Source organism: Ochotona curzoniae, unplaced genomic scaffold (assembly GCF_017591425.1).
Source record: "Ochotona curzoniae isolate NIBS_2020 unplaced genomic scaffold, NIBS_Ocur_1.0 scaffold_4701, whole genome shotgun sequence".
NCBI lineage: Eukaryota > Metazoa > Chordata > Mammalia > Lagomorpha > Ochotonidae > Ochotona > Ochotona curzoniae.
This window is the reverse complement of record NW_024467122.1, coordinates 49,659,284-49,676,541: the sequence shown is the minus strand read 5'-3', so window position 1 is coordinate 49,676,541 and position 17,258 is coordinate 49,659,284. Positions and strand designations below refer to the sequence as shown.

Sequence of the window (17,258 nt, the reverse complement as noted above, 5' to 3'; positions counted from 1 at the left end):
AACGAAAACAAAATTAGTATCATCAAGATAAACTGGAAATGTATCTATAATGTTTAATACCTACTGTTAATTTAATAGGAATGTACTAACGTTAAGCAATTTTAAAATAAAAACAGATTAAATTCAAATCCATCCCGTTGTTCTAATGATAGAGGGTGGAAATCATCAAACAGCATAATGTTTAGACCCATTAAGAACAACTGTTTCGGGTCCAGCACTGTGGCATAGTAGGTTGAGCTTCTGTCTGCAGCTGTGGCATCCAATATGGGTACAAGTTTGAGTTCCAGCTGCTTCACTTCTGATTCAACTTGCTGCTTAGGGCTTGGGAAAACAGCAGAAGGCTCAAGTCCTTGCTTCCCTGCAACTACGTGGGAGACCTGGAAGAACCTTCTAGATCCTGGCCTTATAAGTTCAGCTCCAGCTGGTGAAGCCATTTAAGGAATGAACCATTAGGTGGAAGATTCTGTCTCCTTTCTCTATAACTCCCATCTTTTAAGTAAAAATAAAATATTTTTATTTATTTTTGTGTGTGTGTGAATAAAAAGAAAATCTAAAACAGAAAAATTGTTTCTACATACCTTCAGTTCATTCAATGAATTGTGTTGTTGAAAATGTTTCTTTTTTCTCTCCATGTACTGATCAATAGACTCCATCTCCTTAAAACGAGCCTCATGCAGCTTCTTAAAGTCTAAAATGTGACAGAAAACATGAAAATCACAAAATCCATTTATTCACCTTTTCTGTTAACACCGTTTTTTTGCATTGCTGACTCACTGTAATGTCATCTCTGCAGAAACTTGAATGTCAAAACACTATTTTTGGCCCAGCACAATGGCTCAGTGGCTAAATCTTCACTTTGCAAGTGCCGGGATCCTATAGGGTGCTGGTTCATGTCCCAGCTGTTCACTTTCCATCTAACTCACTGCTTGTGGCCTGGGAAAGCAATACAGGATGGCCCAGGTGCTTGGGACCCTGCACCTGTGTGGGAGACCTGGAAGAAGCTCTTGGCTCCTGATTCGCTCAGCTCTGGCCGTTTCAGCCATTTGGGCAGTGAACCAGCAGATGAAGATCTTTTTCCTAACTGACCTACCAAGCTAAACTCCCCACCTTGCACGCTGCAGGATCACATATAGGTGTTGGTTTGTGTCCCAGTGGCACTGCTTCCCATCCAGCTCCCTGCTTGTAGCCTGGGAAAGCAGTCCAGGACGGCCCAAAGCCATGGGACCCTGCACCCACTCAGGAGACCTGGAAGAGGTTCTGGGTGCCTGGTTTCAGATCGGCTCAGCTCTGGCCATTGTGTCCCCTGGGGAGTGAATCATCCGATGGAAGATCTTCCTGTCTCTCCTCTCTGTATCTTTGACTTTCCAATAAAAATAAATAAATCTTTAAAAAAAGAAAAAGGCTGATCTACCTTTCCAATAAAAATTAAAACAACAAACAATTTTGAGTAGTCAAGGGCATCCCCTCATGTGTATTTTGCTAAGTGGTGTCTTGGTCCAGAGATGTTTTTTTCACATTTACCAATTAGTCAAATGGTCTTTATTTAACCATCATAAATAAAATATTTTCTAATGTCTAAAAAGTTCTATAACAGATCAGAGAGTAAATATTTTAGCCTTTATAGTCACCTTTGTAGTTTCTTTATTCATTATTTAAATTCATTAGAAATGGAAACCCTTTACCACCAGGCACTGTGGTGTAGCCAATAAGGATGCTGCTTGCAGCATCAGCATACCACAGACACAAAAGTTGAGTCCTGGCTGCTTCCCTTCCCTTCCACGTCCCTGACTGGTGGCCTAGGAAAGCACTGGAGGGTAACCCAAGTACTTGGGCTCCCACCATCCATTTGTGAGACATAGTTGAAGTTCCCCAGCTTTTGCGAACGACCTGGTGAGTGAGCCTAGAAATCTCTCTCCCTAATTGCAAAGTCAGATATACAGACAATAGGGGAGACAAAGATCTTCCACCTGCTCGGTCACTTCCCAAGTAGCAACAATGGACAGAGCTGAGCTTTATCTGAAGCCAGGAGCTTCTTCTGGGTTTCTGACAGGGGTTCAGGGTCCTCAACTGCTTTCCCAGGCAACAAACTAGGAGCTGGAAGGGAACTGGAGCAGCAGGGACATGATCCAGCACCCATGAGATCCCATTACGTGCAAGGAAAAGCAGTTAGCCAATAGGCCATTGCAACAGGCCTGGAAGATCTTTTAATCCATCTGTCCCTCTTTCTGCAGCCTTGAATTTCAAATAAGTAACTTTTTAAACTGTGGAACCCTTTATAGTTCAAGGAACATAGATTGGCCAAGGTGGTGGTTGACTGACCTTGATTTTGCTATTCTTAAGTATATCAACCTTTAGAATCTATCATATTGGGCCCTGCACGATAGTGTAGTGGTTAATGACCTCACCTTGCATGCGCCGGGATCCCATATGGGCACCAGTTCTAATCTCGGTGGCCCTGCTTCCCATCCCTGCTTCCCATTCCCTCCTTGTGGCCTGGGAAAGCAGTTGAGAATGGCCAAAAGCCTTGGGACCCTGTACCCGCGTGGGAGACCCAAGAGGCTCCTGACTCCTGATTGGGTCAGCTCCAGCCGTTGCGGCTACTTGGGGAGTCAACCATCAGATGGAAGATGTTCCTCCAGGTTTCTCCTCCTCTCTGTATATCTGACTTTCCAATAAAAGTAAATTAAGCTTTAAAAACAAGCAACATTCACCACGATGTGTACCCAGCAGTATTCCCACAACACAAGGTGGAGAAGCAGGAACTCCCTCCCTACAAACCAGAGTCCCTGTGATTCAGCAGGAAATCGTCACAAACCGGACCCTGTGCCCAGTGCTTCCCGACAGTGCGTTCCTCTGCCACATGCCATCTACTGTGCCAGTCAGCAGCATTCTCAACATACACACCCACCCGCTGAAACAGGTAGCATAAGCATTTCCAAGTTATACTGAACAGCTGGGCCTACTGAAGATTCAAGTTGCTCAAGTTTCTCACACTAGAAAACACGAGAGCAGAGATCAAAGCCAGCCCCAGCCTCTGGCTGTCCTGGTCCACTGTCCCCCGGGCAGCAGTCCCAAGTGGGCCAACCAAGAGTTCCTCTCTGTGTACAAAACTTACTTGGAGTAGTGACTGCAGCTCTTTTAGTTTTTCCTGGTTTGGGAAACTCTCCGCAGAAAGACTTTCCTCCAGAAGGCACCTGTGAGTCTTCGTTCCCTAAACCCAAAGACACAAGAACCTAGGTAACCTTCTCTGTGGGGAATGTCTGAGTGCCAAGAACATTTTCACAGGGCATGCTCTGCTGACGGGGTGGCAGAGGTGGCCCATGGGGACAGCCCTGCTCCAACCCTGGTGTGGATGCTCCAAGGAGCTACAACATTGATGCTGTCTACATCCTTTACGTAAGTATCCCAGAAGCCTAAGAACACATGCTTGCAATTTATACTGCAGACCTGTCATCACTATAACAAGACCAACCAATTCCCACACCCGCAGCAACCAAGCAGGGAACTGGATGGGAAGTAGAGCAGCTGGGATACAAACTAGTGCCCCTATGGGATCCTGGGCATGCAAGGAGAGGATTTAACCTCTAGGCTACTACACTGGGTCCTTCCCTTGCTTTCATCAAGGTGTGCTGTTACTCTTCTGTGAAGTTACTCTTCTGTGTGTGGTGATGACATATAAATAACTGCAGCTACCCTGTTTCTCATGCATACATCCTGCAGTGTGGAGCTGCTGTCCCTGCCTCAGCCCCTGCGACGTCCCTTCAGCTCTGTGACGCAGGCTTTCCCTCCTTGATGTCCGTATTCACACTTACTCTACAGAGCAACAGCTGCAAACCTAAAGTTTTTCAACCTGAGTTTCAGTCTCCTAGCTTTAGCTTTCTCCAGGGGCCTTCTGAGTGCATTTGGGGAGTGAATCAGGATAAAAGAGCTCTTTTAGTCTCTCCTTTTCTTGCTCTGCCATTTTACCTTTCAAATAAATAGTCTTTAAAAAAATTTTTTTTTTTAATTTGAAAGGTGGATATACAGAGAGGAGGAGCGACAGAGAGGAAGATCTTCCGTCCTGTGGTTCAGTCCCCAGGTGACTGCAACGGCTGGTGCTATGCCAATCCGAAGCCAGGACCCAGAAGCTCTTCCAGGTCTCCCATTCAGGTGAAGGGTCTCAAGGCTTTGGGCAGTCCTCGAGTGCTTTCCCAGGCCTCAAGAGGGGAGCTGGATGGAAAGCTGCCAGGATTAGAACCGGCGACCATATGGGATCCGCTGCTATCATGCCAGGCCCCACATAAATAGTCTTAGAAGCAAAACCAAGCAATGTTTCTCCAGGAAAAAAAAAAAAAAAAAGAAAAACAAAAAACCAACCAACCCTAGGTTAGGCAAATACTTTGGATAGACTAAACAGTTAATCAGGAGGTTGGTGTTGTGGATAAGCTGCTGCTCGCAGTAACAAGCCCAGCATTTGAGAGTGCCACTTCCAGACTCTGCTGCTTCACTTTTTTTCTTTTTTTTTTTAAGTTTTATTTTATTGTTTTTTTTTTTTAATTGGAAAGTCAGATATACAGAGAGGAAGGTCTTCCGTCCGATGATTCACTCCCCAAGTGCGCACAACAGCCGATGCTATGCTGATCTGAAGCCAGGATCCAGGAACTTCTTCCGGGTCTCCTACATGGGTGCAGGGTCCCAAGGCTTTGGGTCATCCTCGACTGCCTCCCCAGGCCACAAACAGGGAGCTGGATGGGAAGTAGAGCCCGCTGGGATTAAGGCCGGCACCCACGTGGGGATCACGGTGCGTTCAAGACGAGGACTTTAGCTACTAGGCTAGTGTCGCAGGCCCTGCTGCTTCACATCTGAACCTCCTCATATGTCAGGGAACATAGTGCTTGGTCCCTGCCGCCTACACGGGAGATGCAGACAGGCATTGGCTCCTGGCTTCAGTAGGCCATGCCCTGACACTGAGTGAACTAGTAGATAGAAGACCTGTCAGTAGGCCTTTTAAATAAATAAAGTATAAAAAATAAGCTATAGCCTGGCACAGTGGCCTAGCGGCTAAATTCCTCGCCTTGAACGCACTGGGATGCCATATGGGCGCTGGTTCTAATCCCAGCAGCCCGCCCCATGGCCTTGGGCTCCTGCACCCGCATGAGGGACCTAGAGGAACTTCCTGGCTCCTGGCTTCGGATCAGCTCAGCACCAAGCGTTGTGGCCATTTGGGGAGTGAATCATTGGATGGAAGATCTTCCTTTTTGTCTCTCCTCCTCTCTGTGTATTTGGCTTTCTAATAAAAATAAAAATAAAAATAAAAATAAAAATAAAAAAATAAAGCTTTAAAAAAATAAGTTATATGCAACCTTAAAGAATTTTTGTCTGTGTATATCAGTAAACCATATTAAGACATTTAATATTTATTGACTCCTAACTGTAAGTACTTAGGAGAAACAGCAACATTTTTAGAACATTCTGTACAGACTGGCAATGCTATATAAGCCATCTAATGTATGAGTAAGAAAACAGATAGGGGGCTGGCGTCATGGCTCAGTGGGCTTAATCATCTGTCTCCAAATCTGGTATTCCATACGCGTGTTGGTTCATGTCCCAGCTGCTCTACTAGAAATCCACTCTCCTGTTGTGACCTGGGAAAGCAGCAGAGTGGTCCACGGCCTTGGGATCCTGCTCTCATGTTAGAAACTTAGAAAAAGCTCCTGATTCCGGGCTTCAGATTGCCTGAGCTTTGGCAGGTGCGGCCACTTGGGGAGTGAACCAAAAGATGAAAGATCTTTCTCTTTCTGTCTTTCCAATAAATATAAATCGATATTAGAAAAAAATTATTTCATTAAAAATAAAAAAAATCTTAAAAAAAGAAAAAGGCAGGGCCCAGTATGGTAGCCTAGTGGCTAAAGTACTCACTTTGCACAGGCTGGGATCCCATGTGGGTGCCAATTTGTATCCTGGCTGCCCCACTTTGCATCCAATTGGGTCCCTGCTACAAAATGCTCCTGCATACACTGTGCTGTGATGGGGTCACTAGCTGCAGTGCCAGCATCCCATATGGTTACTAATTCGAGTCCTGGCTGCTCCATTTCTGGTCCAGCTCCTTTTTGATATACTTGGGAAAGCAGGGGAAGATGGTCCAAGTGCTTGTGTCCCACCACAAGAGACCAGGTCCAAGCTCCTGGCTTTGGACGGACCCAGCATTGGTTGTAGCCCTTTGGGAAGTGAACCAGTGGATGGAATCTCTTTGTCTCTCCCTCTATCTGTAACTCTGCCTTTCAAATAAATACATTTAAAAAAATATGTTGTGGGCCCAGCATGGTATCCTAGTGGTTCTAGTGGCTAAAGTCCTCAATTTGTGTCAAGATCGAATATGAGCACTGGTTTGTGTCCCAGTTGCTCCACTTCGTATCCATCTACCTTCTTCTGGCCTGGGAAAGAAACAGAACAGCCCAAAGCCTTGGGACCCTGTACCTGCATGGGAGACCCAGAAGAAGCTTTGGGCTCATGGCTTTGGATCGGCTCAGCTCCGGCCACTGGGGAGTGAACCAGTGGATGGAAGATCTTTCACTCTATTTTTCCTTCTCTCTGTAAATCTGACTTTGCAATTAAAGTAAATAAATAAATAAATAAATAAATAAATTTTTTTGTTAAAGTAATGCCTCAGATAGAGGGTTCAAAAAGGTAAACAGCTGTAGATATTCTGGTTTGATGCTACACCCAGCTATGCCAAGTGACAGCGCTTGAAGGTTCGCTGCAATGGTGGAGCAGCTGGCCTCCTGAGAGCTGCACTCAGCACCATGGCCTGCCAGGCAAGGAGGAACTGAGCTTTCTGAAGTGCCTGAAGCCCATTTTCAGGTGAGAGAGTTTAGAGAGGAGGTTTTTCGGGCATGTAGAGGGTAAGGAAGATCTGGTGTTTCTCACCATGACAGTGGCTGCCAGCTGGGAAGGCAGGCTCTGTGGCTCCTTGTCACTGCCCTGGTTGAGGTGGCTGATAGGGACTCTCCTCACTGGATAGGGATCCACTCACCCACACCTCCTGGCTTCCAGCCTTACTCTCCTTTCTGTATGTTTGGTGAAGACACCCTCCTGGCCTTCTGTCCTTGGCCTGAACATTCACTCTCAGCATGGGACGCAGGAATGCTCCAGCGTGCTGCTGGGAGCTCACCTCTGGCCTTCTGTGTCTTACCCTCCATGCCGGTGACATGAGCTTGGTCAGAAATAGAGTTGCTACAGGCCTCAAGTTAGGGTGAGGTCATGGGTTGGATACAAACTGCACGTGAGTGATGTCACAGAGACCAGAACAACTCTGTGTGATAACAGAAGCAGGGACTTGGTGGTGAGGCTGCACACTGAGGCAGGCCCAGTGTCAGCTGCCGCCAGGATCAGGGAGAAGGGCTGAGATCCCACTCGGAGCCCCATAGGAGCACGGCTCTGCTAGCACTCTGAGGTTGGACCTGGAGCCCCAGAGCCTAAAGAAGTCCATTTCCAGGCATGTGTGCATGTGTTTTTATGTGAGTGTATGTATGTGTGTGTGTGCGTGTGAGCTGCTGTCGTACCATTCACGTGGGTGTCTCCCGAGGAAAGAATGCTTGCATCTTCATCTCTGTGCTCCTGGGGCACAGGGGGCCCTTCCGGGGCAATCCCCAGACTCTGAGCTTCAGGCTCATCTGCATTCTGGTGCTCACTAGGATCACTTGTTGCTCCCTCTGAATGATCATGCTGGGAATTTAAAAAGAAGACACATTATCATATGAATAAGAAGTAACTGCTGCTTTACAAAAATTGGGCAGGGATGAGGAGAAGGACAGAAAGGGAGAGTAAGACTTTAAGTGTCCCAAAATGGGTATTTGGGAACTGGTAACCCCAGGGATCACTGGAGGGCACAGAGGCAGGGCAAGATTGGCTCCCTCAGAGATGATAAGCCAACAGCAAGCAACGACGGTGGTCCACTGACCAAGCTGGAAAACAAGAAGTTAGGGCCAAGCTAGTACCAGGTCTGTTTGGACTGAAGGATAAGACAGAAGAAAACTGAGAGGTGGTGAATGGCAGCCTCATTGTGGCTGGACACTTGTGTTATGCATGACTGCTGCATTTCTGAAACAGCTTCCTGCTAGCTTTCCCTGGGAAAGCAGCAGCAGATGGGCCAAGGACTAGGACTCCTGCACCCACGTGGGAAACCCGGAGGAAGTTCCTGGTTTTGGACCAGTCCAGCTCTGACCACTGCAACCATTTGGGAAGATTTCTCTCTCTGCCTTTCCTTCTCTTCGTAATTCTGCCTTTCAAATAAATAAGTAAATGTTAAAAAGAAAATTGTGGGTGGGCCTTTGGTATCCTAGTTAAACTGTCATTAGGGATGGCCTGGGTTCGAACCCCAGCTCTGCTTTCCATCCTACCGCCCTGCCTCTGTGCACCTGGGAGGCAGGGTGCCGACACCAGGACGCAGGTCCTTGCAATTTCCTATAGGTCTCGAATGAGTTCTCAACTGCTGGCTTTGGCCTGGCTCACCCTTGACCAAAGTGGACATTTGGGAAGCAAACCAGAAGATGGGAGGCTGTCTTTATCTCAAATAAATTGGAAAAAAAAAAAAAAAGGAATAAAACTAGAGTTTGGGCACAGGTGGCAGCCTCCTAGAGGCCGCACACTGGCACTCACCTGGGCCTCGGGGCTCCTATGGGCAGTCTTGCGCCGTCCCCTCATTTTGGTGACGTGGCTGGTCAGCTCCCCGGCTGCTGGCTCCCCAGCTTCAAGCTGGATCTTGTCTCGGGTGGTTGCGGATGTCTGGCATTCAGCCTGAAAAGAGATTGTTTACGTGCCACATCCTCAGGTACAGAGGTACAAGGCTCAGGTGTCAGCTCTTCAACTGAATGAAAACGGAGCCATGGGGAATGTTTAGAACTCTTCGCACTGAAGGATAGGCCAGGATAATAGTAGCATATTTGCAAAGAAACAATCTCAATCACCATCCTTGGCTCATGTACTAGGCTAGAAAAGCACTCCCGGTTATCCAAGTGCAAGGAAACGAGCCAGTTACCAGTGGAGGGCAGTGTTCTTTCACAGCACAATGCTGTAAGCTGGAAGTAATGACAGCTAACATTACCACTTTACTGAGCTGGATTATCTCAATCTATGCCACCAGTGAGGTAGGCACTGATATTAGCCTATCTCACAGATGGGGAAACCGAAGCTCAGTGAGTACAAAGGCACTCAAAGGGAAAAATAAAAGATTAAGATGAGAATGAGACCTGATCACCACAAACAAGTCATGACATGAAGTCAGTGTGGTCCGCTATCAGAACATCAGTAAGAAAGCATTCTAGGGTGCCAGGGGCACTTCACTTTAAAAGAGGAAGGCTGGGTTTCTCTTCAATAGGTAATGCTAGCACACCAGAATGAAATTCAAAAACAATTCAATTACAAATCAGCAAAGATTCAAATGCAAAGTCAACAACAATAGCACTAGGGCAAAAAAAAAGTGCTGAGCAAGACCTTCAGCATGCTGCTTCATCTGGACATTGTAAAGGAAAGGCTTGGCTTTCCTCTATTTCTACAGGAGAGTTAAATTTTTGAAATAAATTTTTCAGGTGGCTCAAAATCTATTAAAACACTGACAAGGGGCGTGGCTGCTTCCCCGCACATCCTGGGCTGTAGGTTGGGCTGAAGTGGGTGTGCTCACAGTGCATCTGCTGACTTGGTGATGGGAGGTTGTGATTCCCGCTGGGATTTTTTTTAAAGATTTATTTATTTATTGGAAAGTCAGATATACAGAGAGGAGGAGAGACAGAGAGGAAGATCTTTCTTCTGATGGTTCACCCCCCCCAAGTGAGTGCAACGGCCGATACTATGCCAATCCGAAGCCAGGATCCAGGAACTTCTTCTGGGTCTCCCACATGGGTGCAGGGTCCCAAAGCTTTGGGTCTGCCTCGACTGCTTTCCCAGGCCACAAGCAGGGAGCTGGATGAGAAGTGGAGCTACCGGGATTAGAACTGGCGCCCATATGGGATCCGGGTGCGTTCAAGGTGAGGACTTTAGCTGCTAGGCCAGACCATGCCGCCGGGCCCCTCCCGCTAGGATTTTTAGTCCCCATTACTGGCTACCAGCGAGTTTGCTTGTGATCCACACTACCAGTCACGTCTCCAGCTTTAACTGCACTGCTACAGCTTGCCCTCCAGTGACAGGCCATCTGCCGGTGAGTCACTGCTGAGGGTCGCATCCACCCACGGCAGCAGTCACCTCTGCTCCCCTGCTGGCCATCCACTCTTTTTTTTTTTCATTTTTATGTTACTTTATTTTTGAATAAGATCATATTCCAGAAAGCTATGGATTTTTAGCACACTGGTTTCCTATGTAAGTGCTTTCATTGAATTTTTTTTTTTAAATTACATTGTATTATGTGACACAGTTTTATAGGTACTGGGATCCCCCCCACCCCTCCTCTAACCCTCCCCCCATGGTGGATTCCTCCCCCTTGTTGTGTAACCACAGTTCAAGTTCAGTTGAGATTCCTTCATTGCAAGCATATACCAAGCATAGAGTCCAGCATCTTATTGTCCAGTTAAGTTCAACGGCTTCTTGGGGAGACCTTCTCTGGTCTGAAGGTAGAGCCAACAGAGTAAAATCCTGATCAATTAAAAGCCCCAACATAACATCAGCAACAATATATAACGTTATGGAATTAATTGACATAGTATTGAGTAAACAATATGTTAAAATTAAATGCAAGTTATTAACAACCTCTGTGACTACTTTAATGACATTTCAACAATTGAGGTGCAAAACAATTGAAGTATCAAACGACACTGTCCCCGGGTAGCCTTGGCTGAATCATTTCTGCTCTCATCTGTTTGATTCACAAAGTTGATGAATCAATGAGTTGTGGGAAGGCTTTTTTGTCCTTAAAGGTTTCTAAATGTTTTCTACATTATTTCCTCTTCTTTTAGGGGTGCTTCTCATTTACCTGAAGATGGCCATTAAGTGTCTGGCAGTTAGTGGCTGCCCTTGTGAGGAGCACTGCTGCGTGAGAAGGTCTCAGGCCTGGGAGGACGATGGCATGTTAGCCTGAGGGTGGAGGCCTCCCCTAGCTTCCTGACAGAAACACTGTAAGACTGCAGAGGGTGTAGAGACCTGGAAGGAGGTGGCCAGATCCGCCCCCGAAATGCTGACTCCTGGCGTGGGAGACTCCCAAACACCCACAACATAAAAGCACTGAGTTGGGAGTCAAATCAGCAGCTTCCAATGAGAGGCTATCACACTGGCAAAGCACTGCGCAGGTGGAACAAGGCTGGGGTCTGTCCAGAGCTGACAGGGGAGGCAGAGGAGGAGAAACGAGGTCACCAGAGTTGAAGAACAAGCAGGAGGAAGTCTGCTTTCAGGAGCACAAAGTCCATCCTGCTTTCAGCATCTTCCTCCAGTGCCGCTCTCAGCGATCCACCTGGGATCCCTGCCACCAGTACGGTTGGCGGCGGACAGGTCAGCTGGCGGGCCTTGCTGCTGAGGCCCACAGCATTCACTTCAGCAGGTGGGCACTTCGCTTGCCAAGTCACTCAGCAATGGCAGCAGCTACTTCACTTGGGTCCTTTCTGACTGCAAAACCTTCCTCCACACCCTTCATTTGCTCTCTCATAACACTGGACATTGAGCACTACGGTCACAATCGTTTAATAACATTCCACAGACAGCTAGCTTGCAAGGCAGTTTCACCATTCATAACAAACCGTTGTGGCTGATAATAGCTTAGTAAATCAACAGCAGGTCTTAAATCATCACTAAATGTGTTTACTAACCAGGATTGTTTGTCAGCTAACAAATAATGAAGAAAAACATTACTCACCTGAGTCTCCTTTTCTTTTTCTGCTTCCTGTTTAAGGTGGGCTTTCAAGGTCTTTAGCAGCTTCTCTGCCTGTAGAAGAGACCTTATCGTTAGAGCCAAAGTCCATACGCAAGAAAAGACCTGGAGCATTCTCTGTTGCTTGCTGCCTGGCCAGGTTTGTAGGACCAGAACCCAGACCAAGACCCAGCTGCTCCTTGCCCTCAGCCATCTCACAGTTGAGCAGAGCAGTCAGGACAAAAGAGGCAGTGCCACACAGTGTGGGGCACACATAGGGACACCCAGGCTGTCATGATCCAGCAACCAGCCACTGAGACACAGATACACTCAGGTGCAGAACCATAGCATGGGAAGGCAGTGATGGCCTGGCAAAGTGGAGCTGCTGGTGAGACAGGCAATGCTGGGAAGTGATCTGGCCAGGCAGTGCCAGCCTCTTCTAGTAGGAACTGTACCCTCAGGACAGAGGGCAGCCTCTCAGAGCTGGCAGTGGTGAGCAGCTGTGCATTCCTCAGAAGGCTCCCCACCCACTACACGCTGTACAGGCTGCAGCTGGGGCAGGGGGCGATGTGAATGAAGGTGGGAAAGGAAGGCTACACTAAAGCATCAGGGAAGACTGTGGCCTGCTCAAGAACAGCGCAGAGGCAAGACGGACACATTCAACACCTCGCAAGGAAGTACAATCAGTGTGAATGGAAGAGTCCAAGAACAGGGAGAGCATCGTGTGCCCAGGTTTCTGGCTTGGTGGTCGGATAGGCCAACAGGGCACCCAGATGGGGGCTACAAAGTGCAAGGTTGGTCTCAGGGAATGCTGGCATGTTGCTGGGGGCAGAAGACTTGTTTCCCCCCAGGAAATCTCGATCTGTCCTGAGAGCCTACTAACCTGACCGCTGGTATTTTCCTGTGATTTCAGAGGCCAAGAGTCTATCGGTGGGCTTTTGTGTTTCCTCTTCCACTAGGCTGTGCAGCGCTGGGTCGGAGCTGGCCCTTTCAATGCCGGGTAGCCGCCAGGTGCTGCTGTGTTTTCAGTCATTAGGGAGGCTGAGAGTGAGAGATCTTCCATGCACTGGTTCAGGCCCTGAATGCCTGCAGTCACCAGGGCAGGACAGCCTGCAGCCAGGGTCCCTCAACTCCATTTGGGAGTTCTTTTTCCTTCCTTGCCTCTATCTCTTGATTTCTCTCCGTCTTTGCTTTTATTCTCCCCTAAATTTTATTTCTTTTTTTTTTTTTTAAGATTTATTTATTTATTGGAAAGTCAGATATACAGAGAGGAGGAGAGACAGAGAGGAAGATCTTTCTTCTGATGGTTCACTCCCCCAAGTGAGTGCAACGGCCGATGCTATGCCGATCCGAAGCCAGGATCCAGGAACTTCTCCCCGGTATCCTACACAGGTGCAGGGTCCCAAGGCTTTGGACTGTCCTCGACTGCTTTCCCAGGCCACAAGCAGGGAGCTGGATGGGAAGTGGAGCTGCCTGGGATTAGAACCGGCGCCCATATGGGATCCGGGTGCGTTCAAGGCGAGGACTTTAGCTGCTAGGCCATGCCACCAGGCCCTAAATTTTATTTCTTTCAAGTTTTCTTTCCTTTCCTAGTTATTTTTTCTTTTATACCTATTTCTAATTTTTTTCATTTTTTAAAAGATTTTATTCATTTGTATTGGAAAGTCAGATTTACAGAGAAGAAACAGAAAAAGGTCTTTATCTGCTTATTCACTCCCCAAGTGGTTGCAACGACTGGAGTTGAGCCAATCCGAGCAAGATTTTAGCCACTAGGCTACCATACCAGGCAACTTAGATTCTCTCTCATGGTCTCATCATATTTACACTTGATCTTAGCCAAAAGACTGAGAAATGATGGTCTTATAATTCTTTCCACTTAATTTTTTAAAATAATTAACATACTTAGTTTTATAGGTTGCTTTAAATAGAACAAATGGCTCACAAATAGGGCTCTTTTTTTTTTTTAAGATCTATATCTTTGTGTTGGAAAGTCAGATTTACAGAGAAAAGAAGAAACAGGAAAAGGTCTTCTATCTGCTGATTCACCGAGCTGACTCGTCCGAAGCCAGGAGCCTCCTGTGGGTCTCCCATGCGGGTGCAGGGTCCCAAAGCTTTGGGCCGTCCTCGACTGCCTTCCCAGGCCACAGGCAGGGAGCCGGATGGGAAGCAGGGCTGCTGGAACTAGAACCGACGCCCATATAAGATCCTGGCATGTGCAAAGCAAGGACTCTGGTTGCTAGGTTACCGTGCCAGGACCTTTTTTATTTATTTGAGTGGCCAAATCCACTTCTGAAGTGGCAATTCCTCTCTGTACCAAGCCAAGATTTAGTTTCCATCCTGGATTGTAGAGAAAACGATCCAGTTGAATTTCCAATTTTGGTGCCTGGTAGATATGCCATTTAAAAGAGATGTTCTGTATTGTAACAATATGGGAAAATCAGTCGGGGGTGGGAGTTTGGTGGGGGGAATCCCAGACTTTACAGAATTGTACCAAAAAATTCAAAATTCAAAATAAAAATAGGGGCCCGGCATGCTAGTGTAGTGATTAAAGTCTTTGCCTTGAATGCTCTGGGATCCCATAAGGGCGCCGGTTCTAATCCTTGCAGCCCCACTTCCCAGCTCCCAGCTTGTGGCCCGGGAAAGCAGTCAAGAACGGCCCAAAGCCTTGGGACCCTGCACCCACATGGGAGACTCAGATGTTCATTGCTCCTGGCTTCAGGTCAGCTCAGATCTGGCCTTTGCAGCTGGTTGCGGAGTCAATCATCGGACAGAAGGTCTTCCTCTTTGTATATCTCACTTGCCAATAAAAACTAAATAAATAAATCTATTTAAAAATAAAAATAAAAAAGTAAATAAGATGTTCTGAATAGCTGGCGCTGAGGCACCGTGAGTATTTGGGCCCCTGCCACCTAGGTGGAAGAACTGTCTGGAATTCCTGGCTTCAGGCTCTGAATTACCTTTGCTCGGCTTGTTGTATATAAACCCATGGATATAAGACCTCTGTCTCTCCTCTCTGTAAATCTGCCTTCCAGACAAATAAATTTATTTACTTGAAAGGCAGATTTTACAGAGAGAGAAGGAGAGATAGAGAAAAGATTTTTATCTAATGGTTTACTTCCCAGATGACTACAACAGGTAGCACCCATATGGGATGCCAGAGCCACAGAGCAGGGCATTATCTTACTGAGCAAGCACACTGGTCCCATCAGATAAATAAATATTAAGGTAAAGAAAAAAGTAAAAACAAAAAACCCACCAGGGGCTGGTACCTTGGTGTAGCAGGTTAAACTGCTATTTTGGTGTTGGCATTCCATATGAGTCTTGTTCGAGTCCCAGCTGTTCCATTTAGATCCAGCTTCCTAATACAGCTGCTTTTCTGGGAAAGCAGGAGATGATGGCCCAAGTGCTTGAGGCCTTGCACCCACATGGGAGACCCAGAAGAAGCTCTTGGCTCTTGGCTTCTAACCTGCCCAGCTCTAGGAATTAAATCAGTGAATGGAAGCTCTGTCTTTCCATTTCTCTGTAAATCTACCTTTAATATAAAAAAAGATTTATTTATTTATTTATTGGAAAGTCGATTTACAGAGAGAAGGAGAGATAGGGAGAAAGATCTTCCATCCCCATGTCATCCCCATGGTTCACTCCCCATGTGACTGCAATGGCTGGAGATAAGCTAATCTGAAGCCAGGAGCTGTGAGCCTCTTCCAGGTCTCCCACGTGGTGCAGGTTCCCAAGGCTTTGGACCATCTTCAACTGCTTTCCAGGCCACAGGCACAGAGCTGAATGGGAAGCGGGGCTGCCAGGATTAGAACTGGTGTCCATATAGGATCCTGGTGCATTCAAGGCAAGGATTTTAGCTGCTAGGTTATCACACCAGCCCAACAAGTATTTTTGGCTAAGAGTTCTAGTTTTGCTTTTATTTTATTATTATTTTTGTTGTTGTTGTTGTTTGAAAGATCAGATACTGAGAAAGACTACACAAAGACAAAGGGATTTTCCATCTGTAGGTTCATTTTCCAAATGCTTCAATAACTAGAGCTGGGCAAGGTTAAAGTCAGGAGCCTGGAATGCAATCCAACCCTGCGCCTGGCTGACAGGAACCTGCATGACTAGGAAGCTGGCCATGGAGGAATCAGGAGTGCTTTGCTGTGGGCAGGTGCCTCTTATGGAGCCAGGAAGAGCCTGATGGTCAGCACTGGGAATTGATCAAGCTCTACTTCCTATCTAGTTCTCTGCTGTGGCCTGGGAAAGCAGCAGAGGACGGCCCAAAGCCATGGGACCCTGCACATGTGTATGGGAAACCCAGAGGAAGCTCCTGGCTCCTGGCTTTGGATTGGCTCAACTCTGGCTGTTGTGGTCATTTGGGGAGTTAAACAGTGGACAGAAGATCTTTCTTTCTCTCTTTCTGTAAATGTGACTTTCAAATAAATAAATGAATAAACAAACAAATCTTTTAAAAAAATAAATAAATGTTAAAAAGTGACAAGGGGATCTAAAACAAAGTGTCAGAATGACAGAAAAGATGGACTAAGGGACCAGGCATTCAGGAGTGCAGCCCCACACACAGAAGCTCCCAGCCAGACAGCAAACAACAAACAAAGAAAAAAACCCAAGAGGGGCACTTTGTCCCTCAACTAGAGGAGAGGCCAGCTAAACGGACACTCATTGGTAACTGAGCCCCAACGGGTGCCTGTTGAGTTAACGCTTTAAAAATTCTTGTGATAACCGATGAAGACCTTCATTCTGGGAAATAACCAACCTGTTCACCATATATATCCCGAGAATATACGTTAGTATTTTGAGAGCAATATGCCGAATTAACACAACTCCAGGCCTCCATAGAATCCCCACATTCCGTCCAACACCTCATTGACCACCGGGTCTCCGCAAAGATATCCAAGGTTAAACGTCTTCCTCAAAGTCCTACAGCCTGGAAAGGCCTTTGCGGGTTTATAAGAGGAGCATCAGTGATCAGCGAGTGAATCTTCACACTAGAATAAAGGCCGAGTTACAGAAATCTGTGCACCGAGTGAGTCCCCTAATAAGGATTATCAAAACACTGCAGCCGCTGTGCGTTACAACCAGGAGTTTTTCTAGAAGTCAACCCAATTATTCTTCAGTTGCCTAATCACGATGCTGATGTAAGTGAAGGCATTCTGCCCTGCGTTTTAGACATTATTAAGAATACTTTCAACAAAAAGCAAAACGACGCGTCTGGATCCGTTTCTCGGAGTTCTGTGACCACCGCGGAGTGAATCCAAGGCCGCGGGGCGGGGCGCCCGCGGTTCCTCCATCCCTCCACCCAGCCCGCCCGCGGACCCGCCGGCCCCGTACCTTCAGGTTAGCCCGGAGCCCCAGACTCTTGGCTAAATTCTGCAGGTCACTGTACTTGAAGGAGTCCAACTCCTCCGGAGAAGGGACCGTCATCTTCAGCCGTAACCCCAGCGACAAA

At 47.0% G+C, this 17,258-nt stretch overlaps 1 protein-coding gene across 3 annotated transcripts in view; it reads right to left on the bottom strand.

Moving 5' to 3' along the window:
* The window catches only part of NUSAP1 (nucleolar and spindle associated protein 1), a 25,589-nt gene extending 8,331 nt beyond the window's left edge, over positions 1 to 17,258 (bottom strand). For 2 of the 3 annotated variants that reach the window (XM_040969312.1, XM_040969314.1), the window contains exons 1-6: positions 17,141 to 17,258; positions 11,813 to 11,881; positions 8,638 to 8,775; positions 7,542 to 7,704; positions 3,116 to 3,211; positions 579 to 688 (exon numbers count right to left, since the gene is read on the bottom strand). In XM_040969312.1, coding sequence (XP_040825246.1) covers positions 579 to 688; positions 3,116 to 3,211; positions 7,542 to 7,704; positions 8,638 to 8,775; positions 11,813 to 11,881; positions 17,141 to 17,233 — 669 coding nt within the window. In that variant the 5' untranslated portion in view covers positions 17,234 to 17,258. Of the gene's footprint in view, positions 1 to 578; positions 689 to 2,908; positions 2,994 to 3,115; positions 3,212 to 7,541; positions 7,705 to 8,637; positions 8,776 to 11,812; positions 11,882 to 17,140 lie in introns of those variants that run through there. The other variant, XM_040969315.1, reaches the window with a different exon arrangement.